This window comes from Corapipo altera, unplaced genomic scaffold, assembly GCF_003945725.1.
Source record: "Corapipo altera isolate COAL_440 unplaced genomic scaffold, ASM394572v1 45, whole genome shotgun sequence".
In the NCBI taxonomy this organism is placed as follows: Eukaryota; Metazoa; Chordata; class Aves; order Passeriformes; family Pipridae; genus Corapipo; species Corapipo altera.
In genome coordinates, this window is record NW_020884877.1 from 18,796,695 (window position 1) to 18,815,339 (window position 18,645).

General features: G+C 51.1%; 1 protein-coding gene across 6 annotated transcripts in view; it reads left to right on the top strand.

Moving 5' to 3' along the window:
• CFAP65 (cilia and flagella associated protein 65) overlaps window positions 1-10,261 on the top strand; it is a 31,567-nt gene extending 21,306 nt beyond the window's left edge. For 4 of the 6 annotated variants that reach the window (XM_027637369.1, XM_027637371.1, XM_027637372.1 and 1 more), the window contains 12 exons: window positions 774-884; window positions 1,657-1,848; window positions 2,582-2,740; window positions 3,241-3,384; window positions 3,823-3,939; window positions 4,515-4,652; window positions 5,145-5,210; window positions 6,766-6,980; window positions 7,356-7,505; window positions 8,020-8,301; window positions 8,971-9,108; window positions 9,876-10,261. In XM_027637369.1, coding sequence (XP_027493170.1) covers window positions 774-884; window positions 1,657-1,848; window positions 2,582-2,740; window positions 3,241-3,384; window positions 3,823-3,939; window positions 4,515-4,652; window positions 5,145-5,210; window positions 6,766-6,980; window positions 7,356-7,505; window positions 8,020-8,301; window positions 8,971-9,108; window positions 9,876-9,918 — 1,755 coding nt within the window. In that variant the 3' untranslated portion in view covers window positions 9,919-10,261. Of the gene's footprint in view, window positions 1-773; window positions 885-1,656; window positions 1,849-2,581; window positions 2,741-3,240; window positions 3,385-3,822; window positions 3,940-4,514; window positions 4,653-5,144; window positions 5,211-6,765; window positions 6,981-7,355; window positions 7,506-8,019; window positions 8,302-8,970; window positions 9,109-9,677 lie in introns of all 6 variants that reach the window. The other 2 variants (XR_003526650.1, XM_027637370.1) reach the window with 2 other exon arrangements.
• Window positions 10,262-18,645: the final 8,384 nt, after the last annotated feature.

The following is an 18,645-nucleotide window of genomic DNA, read 5'->3' on the forward strand; positions in this document are numbered from 1 at the left end:
ATTGCAGCAACTCAGCTCCCACTGGCCCATGTAGAGACATTACTAACTCTGTGACTGCTTTGCAGATTCTACCCCAAGGTAGACAGCTCAAAGGAGCTTTGGGGTGATTGTGCAGGAAATCGTGCATCATGACTCATCTTTGGCCTGATTGCAGTTTTCTCAAAATGCAGGATCCTGAGTGAATGTAGAATCCCTTCTATGAAATAGCTCTGTAAATCTCTCCATGTTACTTGGAGTGCCTGGTGGCTGCTTTGCTGACAAAATACTGTTGGTCATTATTTGAGCACATAAAGTTCAGCTGGGATCTTCTTGCAGCTTTCGGACTGTTAGACACATTCATGGAGCGGATGTCATTTTTAGAGAGGACATCCAGATGGTCCTTTCCAAGAGGAGGCCATTCCTTACCTAAAATCATGTCTTTCAAAAGGGTTTGGCTGTCACAGCTGCACACTCTCCTATGTACAGACTAGACACTTTAATTCATGGAGAATTTCCACCATACATTTGCACAGAGAAGCACTGATGCTGCTGCCTGAGAGAGCAGAGACAAAAGAATGTTCTTTCTGAAACAAGAGGGGAACCTTTCAGAGAAAAGTTAACAGTTGAGTAGGTTCTCCGTCTCCTTGATTTTTTTCTTAGGACCCTCTGTTCTGGTATTACCAATTTAAGTCTGTAACTGTGTTGCCTTCAGCTTGCTAAGTACTTCAGAATCCTTGTGTTAGTGATGGGTGCAAGGCCCTGTGAAAAAGTGACTGCATTTCTTTCCACTGTAGCTGACCTTCATTGGCGTGACAGTGGAACATGACCAGCGGTATGCTCATTTTGCATCCACTAAGCACCTTTTCACACCCATTGCCGTTGGAAGCTCCCGCCCCCCCACACAGGTGAGCATCTTAGAGCCAAACCCAGCATCAAGATAGGGAAGGAGCTAGTGCTACTTTGTCCCAAGGACAGGCAGTGCCTGAGGCGATTCTAAGGAAATGGAATGGCCTCCACAGGAAAGCATTACAGCAGAACTTCGAGACTAGTCCTAGGCAGAGTCTGGAAATGGTAGCAGGGAAAGTACTCACCATCTCCAGTTTGACAAGATTTGGTGTTCACTCTAGTCAGAATAATTATGGGGCATGTTGGGCTGTTCCCTTATTCTCTTGTATTGTCTCTGACTGAAGACTTGCCTACCTGCTCCAGGTACTCTGGAAATAAATTCTAATTAGGTTTTTGGTAAATTAATTAAACTTCCTTAAACACTTATTCAGCAAAAAGGCAGCTTTGATTCTGTTCTGCCTAATTTACTTGGGAAATTAATATATCTGAATTGAATTAGGATCTCTTTAATATGAGTGGTTTTGCATTTTAAGTAATCTGCTTTACAGTGATCCCTTTAGCTAATTTGTATTACTTTTCTCCTAATGTGAATTTGCAAGGCACCATTTGGAGAGACATGGTGGTTATCAATGTACATGTGTGGTGATAAACTTTCAGCATAGTCTCCTATCAGAGCCTCAGTGATAAATCTTGACTCTATAAGGTCTCCTCATTCTTAGGAGACAAGCTGACTAATTAATTATTAATGGTTATCGGAGTCCTCTAGGGAAGTATTAACTAGTTTAACTCCTACGTGGTATAATAAGGACAGCTCTTTCTGACTCATTTCAGATTTATAAACTCTACAACGGTGGCTCCATGCCTGTGATGTTTGAGGTTCAGCTGGACAACCTCATGAGGATACAGGAGGAGAATTTTCAGCATCCTGTGTTTGTCTGCCTAACTCCTAGAGGAGAAATCCCCCCTGGCAAAACAGGCCACATTGAGTGGATCTTCTCACCACTAGAAGCTAAAACATACTCGGTAAGATCCTCCTCAAGACTACCAGAAACAGATTCTTTCTGTTGACCTAAAATTCTTTAGGTTTCTTACTGATGGTTGGTCCATGTCATGCTACAGCTGAACTGAGCTCCATTCCTCCAAGACACAATCTTCAGATCAAGTGAGTGGCTGGTCTGAACAAGAAATGGAGCAAATAAATTGTTATATCATAAGAACAGATTTGTTCCACAACCAGAGTCATCCCAGTCTATATATTTCAAGGATCAAACAGTAACTGGGAATATCAAACAGTATCTGTCCAGATTTGTGGTTCATTGTTGGCCTCCAAAAACTCACACCAAAGAGACTGAAGTCAGTGTCCTTTATCATTGCAGCACATGCTGCTGCAGACCTCTGGCAACAGCCTTCCCAAAGGCCTCTGTCCTGGGCTGCAGCAAGCAGGCGGGGCCAGAGGTGGAGCACTACTTATTGCCTCACTTTGTGGTGGATGCATGGAAAAATAAATAAATTTAATTTTACAGCTCCAACTTTTGCTCCAAGTCTCTGACCATCTCATGCTGCAACTGGCTAATTGACTACTTTAACAGCTTTCCTGGGCTTTCCTGGGCTAGCAGGAAAGGTCAAGGCCTGAAAAAGAGACTAGATTTCTTCCATGCATGTATTTTAGACCAATCCATTAGCAAGTGTGCTAGCTTATTGCACATCTCTACCAAAAATTACTCTGGACTTAAAACTCTTATCTTGTCCAAGGCAGGTTGATGTTCCCATCCACGTCCTGGGGGGTGAATCAGCCCTGATCACTTTCCAGGGAGTAGGCTACAATCCAAATGCTGTAGGAGAGGCTACCACACCCAGCAAAGCTTTGTCTCCTTCAGTCTTTCCAGATTCTAACAAGCTAATTGTGCCTGGACAGGTAAGTCCAAGTGTGTGATATGAGCAATATGATCAGTCTAGAAATGTGTGAGAGAGACTGAAATATGCACATGGTTCATTCTAGCAGTAGCCCATATTGCAGGAGAGTTCATTTGCCATGAGATTGAACAAGACATTTCCCTTCCAGCAGGTCATCTAGAGCCTAACTCGTAAAAGCTGAATGGTGCCTTCCTTCCAGCTTGCTGCTTCCATAGTCATTAAAACCAAAAAGGGTTTAGGATTTGCTCGTGTACCAAATTTTCTCTTGCTTACCCAGTCCCACTGCAACAGGGCTGTCCTCTTGTGGTAAAGTCATTGCAACCAGAGCGAAGATGGGAGAAATGTAACACTCCCTTAAGTTGTTATGGTAAAGGCAACTGGTGAATATTGTCTATGAATTGCTGGATAAATTAGATATGACAGCGTGACTGCCCTTCCCCAATGGCCACATCCCATCTTCCTTCCCTGGTGTTCCTTCTGGTTTCACCTTGTTTCCTGCAGGTAGCCACCTTGTCACACCACAGGATTTGCTTTGGAAATATCCCAGACTGCACCAAAGCCAGTCGACTTGTCTTTCTCAACAATATCTTGGAGAGCGAGGCTGTTGTGTTTGCCTGGCAGATAAGCCCCTGTAAAGACAAGAGGGTGAGTCCTCTTTACAGCCTTCTTGACCGTGTCTGTTGGGTCATGAAAGAACCTTACAATTCCATTTTCAGCAAGACACTCAGTTCTAGAGAACTGACTTTTACTAGCTGATGAAAGGAAAAGGCAGAGAAAAGTGAAGGCAAGGGTTCAGAGAGGGGGAAAAGACAGGAATTCGTAAGGGAAATCTGAAGACTTAAGTGAGATAACATAAAGCTGGAACTACAGGATGTGAAAACAAACCTCAACTCTATCCTCCAGCAAAGTCTATGGTCATTCTTTGAATGTATCAGCTGCATCTCTCTCATGCCGCATACCTCTAAGAAGGACACGTGTGTTTCCTTCAAAGAGAGGGCACATAGGAAGGTCCCAGGACCATGAAACAGCTCCTCTGGGGATGGGTTTGGTTTTGGTTTATTTTGTTTTCCCCCTTCATCCCAGGTGTTGCAGATTGCTCCAGAGTCAGGGGTTGTGCAGCCTGGAGAGAGCATCCCCTGCTTCATCACACTGGGACCCACAGGGAATCCCTCCTTCTGCAGCACAGATCTGGTGTGTGAGGTGAGACCCAAGAGGTACCTGTATATTACCATTACCTGGGCATGTCATTGTGGTTCCCAAATGGCTGACCCCAGCAGTCCGCTGCCTGCTGCTTCCAGCTAAAGGAATCCTTCTCTGCTATGCACTTCTCATTCCAGAAGGCACTTTGCTTCATCCTTCCTGATGCTTTAAGTGTCTCTCTCTCTATGTGGCTCACCAGATGAGGTGTAACTGTTTTTGTAACATGTTTTGTGAGATGAAGTTATGGTTTGAATGAGAGTGGCTTTCAGTGGATGTCAAAGATTTGAAATCTGTAAAAAAGAAGTCTTGCAGCTTTCATATTAGTGGGGGCACAGACTTACAGTAGTCTCCCTCTGGACATTCTGCAGGTTTTCTTTGGCAAGAGAATATTTCTTCTCTGTATGAGTCTTATAGTAGCACTGTTCTTTCCTCTTTCTTCCACTGGAATACATGGAAAGCCAGTGGGCTTCTTTCTGGGACCTCCTGAAAAGGGAGAAATTGGTGACAGGCATGGAATTGAGCCAGAGACTGTTATTTGCAGCTCCCTGCTCCTTCACTCATGGTTTCCTTCATAGGTATACATACAGGAGTCCCTGGTTCAGTATGAGAGAGACCTGCAGGAGTGGCAAAAGGAGAAGGAACGGCAGGCTGTGGAATTCACCATCACAGAGAAGGACCTTGGGACTAAGAGTAAGCCAATGTCACCTGCAATGGTAAGTGCTCTCAGAACTTTATGCCAGCTTACCTCAGCTCAGAAACAGCAGACAGTGTCAACAAGAAATGTTCTTTAAAAAAATCTAGGCAAGTTGATAAGAGGATATGAGCCTCTGATCTGTTCAAGACCTCAAAGCTGATCTGTGGATCATGGAAAATGAGATCATGGTTTCTAGCCAAGAATTGCCTTACAAACTCTGAAATTGCTAGTGACCATCTGAAATTTGGAAGTGCATGAGAAGCCTTAGGAGAAACAAAGCCAGTGGCTGTGGAAACCAGGGTTTGGATTTTTAACCATGAATAAACATTGGAGAGAAATGTGTAGCTAGCAGTAAGAATGTGGCCTGATTGAAGAATGGGAGGATGAGATCATTGACTCTCAGCTGGCACAAAGTAAAAAAAAAAATTCTAGTCTTATTCTGCTCTGTATCTTTCTTACATGGTAATTTCTCTTACTTTTTTTTTATATATGTATTTTATTTTATTTTTAGAGGTTATCAGATTCTGCTGAGACAGAAAATCTTCCTGAATCCTCAGCTGTAATCAGGAAATACAAGGTAAGTCAGGCCTGTCTTGCTCATAGTAGAATCAAACTGATTGCTTTAGAAAAGAGGCAGATGCTGGATATCACAGCGTGGGAGTCTGGACAGAGAGTACAACAGGATTTGTAGCTTCAAGGCTTTGGGAGGCAGACTGTTTGGAGGAGCCAGAAGAATTAGACTGTCTGGCTATGTTCTGTGGGCAGTAACTTTCCAGCTGAGGTGAATGGGAATTGAAATTGGAACCAAATGTGTACCCATGACTAGAGAAAGGGGGAAAGGTTTCAAATAAGCAAAAAAGATGCAGGGCAGTTGGCACCTGGACTGTTTTCATGCTGGGAATACAATGGAAAGCAGCAGGACTCTGGCAGGATGTGGTGCAGACTTTGCCCTCACCGCTAGAAGAACTGGTGCTCTGTGCTTCAGCAGAAGCTGCAAGACAAACTGCTGGAAGACAGCTTTTCCTGCAGTGGTGGGAAGGTGTGAGACAAGGTTCCAGTCAATGTTCTGCAGAACTGTCTAGGTCCAAAGGCACAGCCACGCTGCACCTATAGCTGTCAGCAGGACATGCTATGGGAATGGCAGGGCTCATGGAGAACCAGCTAACCCAAGATGTGGAAGGGTTTAGGGGAGCTGAGGGCAGCCTGGGCCTGCGAAGACTGAGGTCACTAGGAGATGCAGCTTGTTATCTTCAGAGTGTCACCAGAGTCAGGCTGTAGCAGTGATCCTGGGACCCTGTGGAGTGCCTGTGCATGCCCTTCACTGTCCCATGTGAAGGAATCAGCTCAGGGTGGCTCTAGCTTGGACTGTCTGTCCTGTGCTATTAGGTGTGATCAGTGATGCATTCACTTGGGATGAACATAAGAATTGCTGCAGAAAAGTAAAAACAATTTAATTTAGTCATCTAGAGTTTTAACCCCTAGTGTCAATTTGGAGCCTGCAACCACTTGCTGTATCTGTGTAAGGAGCAGTGAAGGCCCCTGGCCTCATATTCAGTGGTGGGACAGCTACGTCTCAAAGATCATTGAAGTCCTGTGATGCCTGAGGGCTTCCCCAGATATTGGTAATGTCCTTCTGGCCCAGGCTTCTTGCCTACTGCCCTAAGAAACTTCCCCCAAACTGACTGCTGGTAATGCAACCCCAGGTTGGCCCACGTAGTGTGGCTGGAGTCAGTTCTTGGTTTCCTTCCAGGTTGGGGGACAATTTCCCCATGCATTCCATCCATGTACTCCACTTCTCACACAGCACTCCTGGCGTGCTCAGAAGAGCAAAGATGATCTCCCACAGTTCCACAGTGATAGACTGGAGTACAACAGCCCCAAGTGGGGAGGCTCTGAAGCCCTGCTGACACTTGGGGCAGGCACACTAGGCAATGAGGAGGGAACAGACCTGATTTTTCGCTATGGATGCTTGTGCCTGATAGCAGTACTGTGGTGCTAAGATCATTTTGACACCAGGATCTGGCGGCTCTGGCTGCTGGGCTTTCTGTTCTTATGCCTGTGCTTAAGCCTATACCAGCCTACTTGTGACCAAAGGAGCAACTATACACCTACCATTTCTTTCTTTCCAACAGACATTACCCCCTATTAAAAGCCACCCTAAGCCCAGTCAGCCATCTGGACCCCTTGAGAGGAGGCTGCTGTTGGGAAAAGACACCAGCCGAGTGTGGGTCAAACCAGAGCATCCCAAGCCCATGCTCTTACACCTTGATGTGTCAGCCAGGTCCCATGCTATTGAGGACTTTCTCAGAAACTTCGCTTTGGAGTTTCCCAAATACTTCTTGTCCCGGTAAGAGATAGAGTTTTTTGGATTGGCTTCCTCTTCTGAGCCAGGGCTGCCCGTGCTCTGATATGCACTGAACTTGGACCTCTGCTCTACTCTTCTCCAGTGCCTCAGAATTAGGTAGGAGGTGCTCTGCTTTCCCCAGCATTAGCTGACATGACCTGTTATTCTCTCCTCCACAAAGGGGAGATACTGTCAGAGCTCAGTGCTCCTCTCTTATGACAGTGTCCACGCTGCTGTCACAAATACAGCAGCTCCCACTCCTTGCCTGGTTCCCTGCACTGCTCACTGCTTGCCTGAATTGCTCCAGCAGTGCCAGGATGGTGCAGGTAGTTTGGTCCAGTAGTGCTCCCACTGATGGAACAACATCTTCTTTCCCAGCCCCTTCAGCACCCAGCCCTCAGAGAGTGAGTTTGTGGATTGGAGTAGGTACCGAAACAGGATGGACATGGAACCCAAAAGTATGTCCCTGGTGGCTGCTTCGAAACAGGAGTTGCAGATGGTGACTGACATACTCACAGGTGTCATCAGGTGCGTGTCACTTCACCCTCACCTGGTTTGGAGCCCCTGTCCTCCAGAGAATTCATACAGCATGGCCAGCCCTCTGCTAATCCCAGAGGAATCTGTGCACCCTTATTGCACCATAACAGGGGATCCACCCGCCAAAGGACTATGAGCTCAGGGATCCTGGTGTGACAGCCAAAGGCAGGGTTTTGCTCCCCAACCAGAGACTGAGTCCATCTCTCTGTGGTTCCCAGAACTAGGGAGCTCTACCTGCTGTGATCTTGGAAACAGGCTACATTGGAATACACCTGTTTGGTTTGTCAGCTGCACAGATGTAAAAAACAAGGGCTGGGGAAGCAGAGATAGTTTCATTAGTTCAGGCAATCTTGCTGCCACCCTGAGCCCCAGAAAGCAAGAAGGGACAGACTAAACACTGACATCAGTCAGGGTTTTCCTCTGATTTGTACTATCTTGTAATGATCCTCTGGGCCATACAGACAGCTGATTTGCTGGAACTCATCCTTTATTTTCCTATTCCCAGAGGCCTCTTGGAGAACGCTCAGTTCCATGATGCAGTGAGAAGAAGCCAGGATCAGCCTATTCCATATTTCTCCCAGTTCCGGTCTGCAAAATCAGCAGAGGTCCGGGAGAGGAGACAGCGCTCCACGATCCCCTCCAGGGTCTCTGCTTCATCAGATATCTACCTTGAGAAAGATGGAGAGAAGAAAGAAATGAGTCAGGAAACCTCTCCCGGTGATTTGCTGCAGTCTTGGGAGATTTTTCACCACAAGCGGTTGAGTGAGAGGAAGGAGATGATAAGTAGGTGAGGAAGAGCTCACACATAAAAGGCAAGATCTCCACAGGCAGGAGAGCCATGGCAGCACACTGCCTGGCCAAAAATCCATTTCTCCTTCAGCCCTGCAGCATTTCTGCTGGGCTGTTTTATGTTCTCTCAGTGGAAGTTGATGCTAGCCCACCTAGCCACCCTCTGCTGAGCGTGGTTTGTGGAGAGGGAAGGTTTGCTGTGTCTGGGGTTGGGCAGGGTCGAGATGCTGGTAGTGAGTGAGGTCTGCTTTACACTCGGACAGTCCTGGCTGCATTAGACATGAGGGTGAAGTGTATGCTTACTTCACCTTTTATTTTCACTGCAGTATTTCACTACCTTGCATTTGCTGTGGCTACTCCCTTGCACACTGCTACAGGTTACAAGCATATTCACAAATACCAGCTAGAGCACAGCTTAGAGGGAGAAATCAGTAAAACCACGGTCACCCAGCTCTGTCTGAGGTCAGGACCTGTCACCAGCTGGTGACGGTGCTAGGACAAGGGTCACCAACCCATTGCTCAAGTCTTTGGTTCACTGACCTCAGTGCACAGGAAACAGTGTGTACTCCACTGCTGTCCCTGATGATTCCTGGGAGGAGTCACAGCAAGTAGCCTGCCTTATCTCCTTTCTGATAGCTGTCCTCTGCGTGTACTTCTGTGCCTCTAGGCAGCCGGCTGTTGGGAATCTCGTGGAGCTGGTGCTGGAAAACACACTGCAGAATATCCTGATTGAAGCCAGTCGTGGGGAGGTGGTGCTGACAGCCCGGCCCAGGGTCATTGCTCTACCCCCCAGCCCTTCCCGAAGGTAGCAGAGTATATCTGTGTTCTGATGGGGTACAGGACCTGTCCTTAACATGTCATGCTGAAGCACAGCCCATTTTTAGACCTTGTGGATTAGCTGAATCCCTGCCTATCAATGCCAAGGCTGCCTGTGCACAAGGGGGAAATCCACTCTCAAAGTCACTGCCCCTTCTTGACTTGTCCTGAGCCACAGAGCAGAGGTGGTAATGACAAATCCTTTGTGTGGACCTGAGACCCTCATGGAGTTCTGGGCCATGGCCCTATGAGTGAACAGCTGGCCTGACACACTGGAGAGCCCAGCACAAGGATGGTCCCATGGGAGAAGGGGTCAAAGTAGCAGGAGCATAGCTTCTGACAGCAGAAAGGGGGCAAAGCTTTTGTAGTCCAAGATGGTGTGGGATCTAGTTAGGTTAAGGGAATGGCCACTGGTGGGAGAAGTAGATTTGGGGCTGAGGACAAAGCATGAGAGTTTGCCCCAGCTTGGACAGAATTGCAGGAAGATGGGATTGAGAGTTGATGGGAGAGGGTTGTTGGATGGAGATGTCATCACCAGAGCTGCAATCTCTTCTTCAGAGTCACCGATCCGGCAGCCCCAACCACCAGAGCATAGTTGCTGGGCACTGTGCTGCTTGAGCTCTTCAAGCACATCAGCTCTCTCCATTCTTCATCCTTTCCCTGTGATGTCCAGAGCAACTCTGACCCTCCCAAACCATGACCTGAGCTCAGCATGCTGGCTGCCTCTGAGGAGGTATGTACTGATTATGTTCTCAGCTCCAATATGAATCCTCTGACCACTCCACAGCAGAGTTCATGAGATCTCTCCTTTCTGTGGCTGGCCACATCACTGGAGAAGAACTCTGTGCTACAGGGAGCACATGGAAAACCTCTGTGACAATTACCACTTGTCCCAGTCTGTACCAGCTGGGAAAGGAGTGGAATCTGCTTTGAAATGTAGCTGAGGAAGGACTGACAGCTGGGCAATGAGATGATAAGCCCCTGCCGACATCAGTAGGACGCAGGTACTGAATCCTCCTCCCCTCCTTGCTCCAGTGATGGCTGCAGGTTCCCCTTACAGCGACCAGCCCGAGGAGGCAGCTGCAGCACCATCAGCACATTGAGCAGCCAAATAAAAGCAACTTGGCCTCCGGACACAGACACCGGCGTGTAACATACATAATTCATGTGTCTGGGTTTGTGAGCACCCTGGACAAGGTCTTCGCTTTTCAAACTGCAAGGCTGTTACCTGGGGAAGGGTATGCTTTGAGCCTTGGCCTGGCTTGGGGGGGTCTGTCAGGCTGCAGGAGGTGTCGCAGTGAAGGAGCGGGTTTGTCACAGCCGGGAGGTGGCAGTGTGAGTTGTGAGAAATCCCAGCGGCCGGCGCAGAGGCTGATGCTGGGCCCCAGCTGCTGCTCCCAGGTGGAGCCTGCAGGATGGCTGTGCCAGGCAATGAGGCTTGGTTTGCAGCATGTCCCCTCTTCTGCAACCCTGCTATGGGCTCTGCAACGCTGGACTCACACAGCTGCCCAGCTCTGGTGAGAATGCAGCTGATGTTCCCTCCAAACTCTCCTGCCCTGTTGTCCAGTGCCAGGACCCAGCCAAGACCAGATCTGCATCTTCTTCCCTTGCAGCGCAAGAGAAGACTGCGCACGAGGAGCTGGGGGGGGGCTTTTGCCCTGCTCAGCAGAGGGCAGATGCCTGCTGTGCCTGGCGATACCACATCTCACCCAGCTTCACCCCACAAAGCTCTGCTTCATGCAGGAGCCCTGTGTGTGTAACTGTTATTAAGCCCCAGGGCTGAGCTGTTCCTGCTGTACAGCAGAGGCACTGTCAGCTCCTGAGCTCAGCCTAAGTGCCTCAGGCTTTCACATGGGTCCTGGATCCTTCTCATGAGAAGTGCAGACCCTCTCTTCCCTTCCCAGCACTCTGGGTGCCAGGTCTCCTATGTCACAGCAGTCTGTCTGTCTTCCTCTGGACTGTGACTAGTGCTGAGCAGGTAATAGGGAACCACTTCCTTCCTTCACAGCTCAAGCAGCAGTGGGACCTGGCTGTTCAGTCCGCTTGGGGTGATTCTGCTTGGTCCAGGCTCCTCACTAGGATTTGCTCACTGCAGATGCTCTGTAGTCCTGTGACAAGCTTCCCAAATGGATGACACAGGCAGGGACAGAGGTCTCACCCTTGCCTAAAGCAGGTTGAATCCAGCTGCCTACAGGAGCCCAAGGATCAGCTTAGAGCAGTGGAGACAGGGTAGTCCTAGTTTGTCCATCCTCAGACCTTGAGAGTGATCTGATGCTGCCTGGGCTGCATCACTGTTAACTCCTCTGCCTGGAGGAGTTAATATGGCAAATGCTGTGAGTTAGTCTGCTGTAACACCCAAAAGTGAATGGATGAAGCTTGAATGCAGTTACATGTTCAGGGAATGATTTTTTTGTCATTAAAGCTCCTATCCTTCTCACTCTTCTGTGCTGAACACAGCCTGGACTTGGAGAAAACAGAACTCACACTGTACTTGCCTGTTGGAGCGCTATCAGAGGTAAATTCACTTCTCTTATAAGCATCACTCTACTAGGAGAGAGCCCTAAGATGGTGCCTTAAGCAATATGTGAGTCAGGAAACGAGGTCTGAGAGCCACCTACACCTCTGAGAGAAATTTTCCTTCACTTAGCTTTTTGCAGGGGCTGTGAGATGGTGGTATGTCATCTCTGGTGCCTGTCAACCAGAACCACTTTGTTGCATACTCTAAGCAAAGACAGTAGCAGCTGTCACATTTTTCTTCTTTTATCCTCATCCTAAAGTATAAATACACTGGGGACAGCCTCTTTCCCAGATTGTGGAAATTCCTGCTTCCTCTTTGCAGGCTAAGAACTAGACCCTGGCCCTGGTTTTGGAAAACACTTGCAACCAAGCCACACAGCTGTCCCTTTGGCAAATGGAGACAGCATCACTCCCAGGCACTGCTTGGGGTGAGCTCTGCAGAGTGGGGAGCCTACAGCGATGGACTCACGTGGGGGGCTCCTCCCTCACTTGGATCTTGGGGGCAACGGTGAGGTGAAGAGTGGGCAGAGATGTGCAGAGCTGGCAGGGAGGGCTTTTCCCATAACAAGACGCTTTGTTGGTACCCACTGCCAAGGGTAATGAACTGTGGGACTGTAGAAGAGCCAGACCCACGGCCCAGCTCAGCTCCCAGAAAAGGCAAGAAGGTCTGTCTCTGCTAACCACATTTGGGTCTCAAGCAGGAGGAAGTCTGAGCTTGTTGTACTGTCTTCCAGGGCTGGATTGGGCCCCTGCTCCAACACAACTGCATTTCTAATGCACATCTCTCTAAGAGAAATAGGGTAGATATGGGTCCTGCTCCTTCCCACTGGTGATGGGTGATGTTTCTACGGGGCTGGGGTTGGTGTCCAGGCCAGGCTGCCAGCAGGTGTTCAACCAACTTCAGGACGGCCGAGGCCGAGCGTAAGCTTGGCAAGCTAAGAGGGGACTCCCCCTCTCCTTGTTGGAGTTATCAGGAGCACTCAGTCAGCAGGCAGTTAATGCATCACACAACAGGCCTTTTCTTCTTGGCTGTTACGTCTGGCTCCCAGGGAGGGGTGAAATGGCCTTGGGGCAGGTGGGCAACAGAAGCTATCCTGAATCCCATTAAAACATTTAACACCTGCTGAATCGTGCCATTGTCCGGGAGATAAAGGGAAGGGAACAAAGCTGCTCTTGGGCTTCCCTGACAGAGAATCTGTAAGGCTCGCTGTCCCATTGCAGCTGGGCAACCTGAATCCCCTGCAGAGACCTACTTGTTGGGTCTCTGTCTATGTGGGGGAGGTGGCAATGTTAGGAGACAATCCCCTGGGTACCCTGCTGCCAGTGTATACAACCTCTGGTTGGAATCAACTCCTTCTCCCCCTGTATTCCAGGTAGGAACCTGGCAAAGTCCTGCCCTGACCAGTCTACAGTGTCTGTGCAGGCAGGGCTAAGTCTGAAGAGTAAAACCATGAGGGTAATCCTTCTGAAGCCTTTGGAAGAGCTGTGCAAAGACTTCATCCCTGGCCTCCTATCTCCAAAACACTGGGCTTTGCTGGCTCAGCTGTGTTGCTTTGGTATTTGGGAGGGGGGTCAGGTCAGGCACCACAACGGCTCCTGATGGACACGAGAGGTGCTCTGATGTGAGCAAGTTGGTCTTCATGGGAAAGTGAGGCAGCACAAGCCCTTGGCTGCTGCGAGAAGAGGCTGAGCCTGCCTTTCCAAGGCCAGCCCTGCTGGGGGCACAAACAGGGGCTTGGTCCTGGCTCTGCCTGCCTGCCTGGCAGGGAAGAGCACAAGCTGGTAGATGCTGCCTCAGAGATGCCATAGGCAGGGCAGGTGAAAGACATTCCCCAGGACAGCAGTCCAGCGCAGGGCACTCTGCAAGCTTGAGGGACCTGCTTTTTTCCTGGTTTCCATAGGGCAGCCCTGTGAGGACAGTATTTGCTGTTATTTGGTGAGTGGTGAGGCCCTGCCCTTGCAGGAGAGAGGCTGGGGTGAGAAAGCATTTCTGGCACAGCACACAAGCTTGGAGATGTCTGCTGGAACTGCAGCAGCACCTGTGTGGCTTTGGGGTTTTTTCGGCTTCTCCAGAAATAGAGAGGGCAGCCAAGAGCTATGCCAAGAGCTGCTGCTCCGCTCTGCTGGTGCGTGGCCAGGAGAGGTGGGAGTCCTGTCCAGTGCATTTCACACACTAGGAAAGGAGAAATATGCAAGTGCAAGCATCACAACCTGTACAGCATCAAAAGGAAGGGGAACATCACATTTTTTCTTTGCACCACAACCCAGCCTAGCGGTGATACTGCATTTCCTTTGCTGCCAAAACTACGGAAAAAGAGGATTAGGATGAGCAAGGTCAGCAAGTTGGCATCACTCCAGCCCCTCCCAGTGCCAGGCCTGGGGGACCCCAACCTGCAGAGGCAGCAGCAGGCAGGAGGGATGAAGCCTGCTTTTCAAAATCCTGACTCTGAGAGGGTCAAGTCTCCAAGGAGGAAGAGTTGGGTGACACTGGCTGCTAAGGATCTGCCACTACCCACCTACATTTGAGAATCCATTTACTGCAAAATGCAAGCACACTCCAGCTCTGGAAAGAGGGATGGTGATGGTTTCTAAAGCACACCCAGAACCAGGATTCCTGCAGGTGTCCACCGTGTGGGTTAAAGCAGTGCTACCCCCTTCCTCACCCACAAACACACCCATCTACACAAACAAACAGGCCACTGCACTTGCACAAAGGAGCTTCTCCTGGCACCGCAGCTGCACTTCATGCTCTGTTATCCAGGGAGCTGTGGGTGCCAGAGTAATCGAGAGAGATAGCCCAGCTCCTGCTGTCTGTGGCTGAGATCAGCAGAGGACCGTCAGGGCTGAGCAGCGTGGCTGGGCACTGCAGGAGTGTGTCTAAACTTCTGGCCCCATGGGCTCTGCATGCTGCCCCCCAGAGCCAGCATGGGGATGTCTGCACTGGTTACCCCGCTGGGCAGTGACACAGCCAGGATGCAGGAGTGCTGTGACTCTGAGATGCAGTGACCCCACCGGGAGTGAAACACATCCTGTTCTTGCGGCTGCGTTAGCACAGCTGGCTCCTGGCCCGTGTGGCCATGCTGGGAACACTCCCAAAGATAGCGAGCAGAGGTAGTTTTGTTGAGCTCTGCTTTGCTGCCTGGCTCAGAGGTCTGTGGGCTCCTCTAAATGAAGTGTGAGCATCACCATAGTGTGCCATGGGGATTTTCAGCGTGAGTAGGGGGATTGGGGTGGGGGCAACAGAGTCTTTGCTGTAACTGGCACTCAGTGTCAGACTGCTCGGGGTAGGTACTAGATTTGCTTTACTGCCCTAGAATCTCAGTGCTCCTTCACCTTTCAGCAGCCCAAAACACTGCAAGCAAGCCACTGCCATCCTAGAGCTGCCCAGGTAGGGTACCCTCACACCTGCTTCCTCAGGCCCCCTGCTCTCCTCTCACCCCCTGCTGCAAAGTGAGCCAGGCAGGTGGGTGGAAAAGTGACAGCTGGTGTTGTTCCAGCGCAGGTTAATGAATGTCTCCTCCTCTCCCCCCCACCTCCTCCTCCCCCCCACCCCAGCACCCAGGCTCCTGACTCCTATCAGCCCATCAGGCTCCCATTAACAAAGGCAGCCCTGGAGAGTTTGCATAGAGACCTGCTCTGCCTCTAATCTTGGTGGGCTAATCGCCTCCCTTGCCCAGCCTGCCTTCCCTGGGTCAATATTTGCTCTGAGCAAACACAGAGCTGTGACAGGTGTGCTGGGGAGAAGGCTCGCTGCCGCCAGCCCAGCCCTCTCGCCTGTCTCTGCTCAGTCACATCTCTCCGGCCCCCCGATCATCGGCCAGCCAGCGCTATTTTTATCAGGACTATAAAAGCCCCATCCAGCCAGCGTCACCCTCATTTTCTGCTCGTGAGCCAGCAGGGGAAGGTGAAGCCGCTCACCTGACAGCTGCCAGCGTGTCACCGGAGCCAGGTGAGCTGCTATAGCCCAGCACACCTTGGCCAGGGTCCTGCCTGCCTGGCTGGGAGCAGGGCTCTGGGCATGGAGAATATCTTGGGGGCTTCCCCGGAACAAGCACTGGGAGCTTGGTAGCACACCCAAACTCCTGTGGAGGAAAGGGATGGGCTCGGGGGACACTGTCCAGCCTGTCCCCTTCCCTTAACTCTTCCCTTCTCTCTCACCTGTATTTTCCAATCCTTTTCTTTCCCCTTCCCTCCTCCATTTACTTTCTTCCTTCCTTTCTTCTCTCACTTCCCTGTTTTCCCACCCTACTGTACCAGTTTAACCCGCCCCTGCTCTGTTTGGCTTTCCCAGGCAGCAGGTGTCAAGCATCTACCTTCCAGACTTTACCCCAGGAGGAGCTGGTTTAGAGCAGCGGGTGCAGCAAGGACACCGGCTCCCAGCCTGGAGAGACCCAGCTCGGGAGGAAGGGTGTGGAAGGGGCTGCCAACAGTCTGTGGCAGTGCACCCCTCCAGCCCACACTATCCAAACTCGGAGCAACTCTGCACTTGCCTGGCGTCGAGCCCCACGTGCAAGACCTGACCTGAACGTTTTGTTCGTTCGGCTCGCGTTAGGCAGGTCCAGCCCATCTGCAAGCGCGCGGCTGGTGCTCATGCACCGCACCACCGCACTCCGCTGCTGCATGTCCAGCGTGTCCGTGCGCCCGCACGGAGGGAGCACATGCGAGCCTGCAACCCCCGCAGGATGTGCAAGCAGGTGTGCAGCACGCATGCCAGGATGAACGTACAGCCCAGGTGGGGAGCGGAGCGCACAAGGGACACGCACAACATGCAATCTCACTCAAACACATGCATGCAGCGTTTGACCTGTGTGTGGCACATGCGTGAAGCGATGGACAGGCAGTGCACACAGATGATGCAATCCACACGCAGCATGCACGAACACCACGGGACCTGCACATGTGTGGGACACGGGACTCATGTGGCATTGGTATACAAGGCATTTCTGGCACTCAGTTTTGCAGGCTGTGGCATGCAAGACCCATGTCCATGTGCCCATGGCATGACAGGCACATGTAACATGCTAGACACACGCATCCAGCCTGTGTGACTAACTGCTGCCTGCAGCAGCCTCGTGGAGAAGGGCAGCCTGGCCCCAGCAGCACTGTGGAGCCATGGCAGGCACAGAGAGCCCTGGCACAGTGCTGTCCATGGGTGGAGCTTGCTAGGCTCTGCCAAGTACCCAGGTAGGTCTCAATGGTCTGCTGGCACCCAGGGAGCTTTAGCTGCTGGCACCAAGGGAGCTTTAGCCGCTGACACAGTGCAGCGGGGAGGGAGGGTAGGAGCCGGCAGTGGGGGGGATCAGGGCAGAGGATGAGGGATGTTACATCCTTTCCTGCACACCTCTGCCCTAGTTCACTCCCAGGAGCTACACTTACCAGCCCTTCCTAGGGAAGGTATTGCCTGCTGTTCACCCTCATCCTGCAGACCAGGTGCCAGCTTCTGCTGGTGGCAATCCCTCTGCCTATGCTTGTTGTGGAAGGGTATGTGGGTGTGACTCTGGCAAGCTGGTGAGTCTCTTCCAGGACAGCTCTGCCCACTGCTTGCCCTGCTCTCAAAGCGCTAGTGCTTGACCTGGACTCCTGTCCCATCCTGTTTCCCATCCCATCCCTGTTCCCTTGCAGCCAGTGAAGACATTCAGAGCCCAGGGCTGCTCCAAGCACCATGGAGACTGCAGGGAGTGATGGCGAGCTAGGAGATGGGACAGCAGTGGATCTGCTTTCCTCCCACTTCAGGATGTTGTTTGGGAGTGGAAAGATCCCCCACCTCCCTGCTGTCTGTGCCTTGCTCTGCCTGCAATTTCTCTGTCAACCCTGAGCTGCTTCTGCTTCGCCCTCAGGTACAGGCATTTCTGTAGCACAGGATCCCATTCTGGTCCCACTAAACTCAGGGATGCTCTCAGTTTACAGGTGCATCCTGAGCCCTTCTGCAGCCTCTCTGCAAATGCTGTGAAAACTTAGCCCATCCACCCAGTGTGGATGGAGGAGAGGCTGAGGGTGAAGGAGCTCAGGAGTGTGCAGAGGGACAGGAACATTCCTGCTGCTTTCCCTCACCCCCATCCAATCTATGCACAGGACAAGGTTTAGCAGCCCCTGCCCTGGAGCAGGAGAGCCCTATTGCTTCCCCGGGGTGCCCCTGCAAGGGATGGAGGTGGGGCACCTCCTAGGCTCCCTGTCTGGGCAGATGCTTGGGAAGTTTCCAACAGGTGGTGTAGGAAAGGACCAAAATCAAAGAGCATCTCCAAGGTTGCTGTACTCCCTGCATCTCTCCAGAGCGAGTGTGCATCCTAGCCTGGGAGCAGCCTCCAGGTGGTGTGGTGTTTGACCATCATGGTGGTCATGGGCCCCTTGGGGCCACGTCTTCAGGCTCTGTGTCTTCTTCTACTAGTCCTGGCGAAGTTGAAAAGCTGCAAAAGCACAACACATACCCTGATATGCACAGCCCCCTGCAGCTGCCCCATTCAGGCTGGGATCAAACAGAACACAATTAATAACTCTGAGCAAAGCCAGACCCTGCTGCCCATGTGCTCCAGTCACTGCACGTGTGTTCCTGTGGGGGAAGAGCCTGGCAGAGATGGTATCTGGCAGAGCAGGGCTGTGGAGATACTACCATGCCACCTCCACTTTCCCTTGGTGGCTCAAGCACTGCTGGGATGTCTTATGCCCTAGCATGACCCAGTACACCATGGGACCCATGTTCCAACCTGTAGATAATAGCCCAGATACTCCAGAAAAGCAATTTTTTGGCTTTGCAGCCAGAAAGCCAGACCCTGTGCTGGCACCAGCAGCAGGAATGTGCCCAGGGCATCACGTGTGTCCCAGTTTGGGAAGGGAACAGCCTCAAGAAGCAGCACTAGAAATTCCCCCTCCCCACCATCTTCCCAGTCTGCTCTCCCTGTCCCAGCTCTGCCATTGCAGTGGCACTGGGAAGTCATGACAAAGCTGGAAGTGGCCCCAGGAAGCCACATTGCCCTGTGGGCTGTGTTGGCTGGGGTATGGCCCTTTGGTAGGG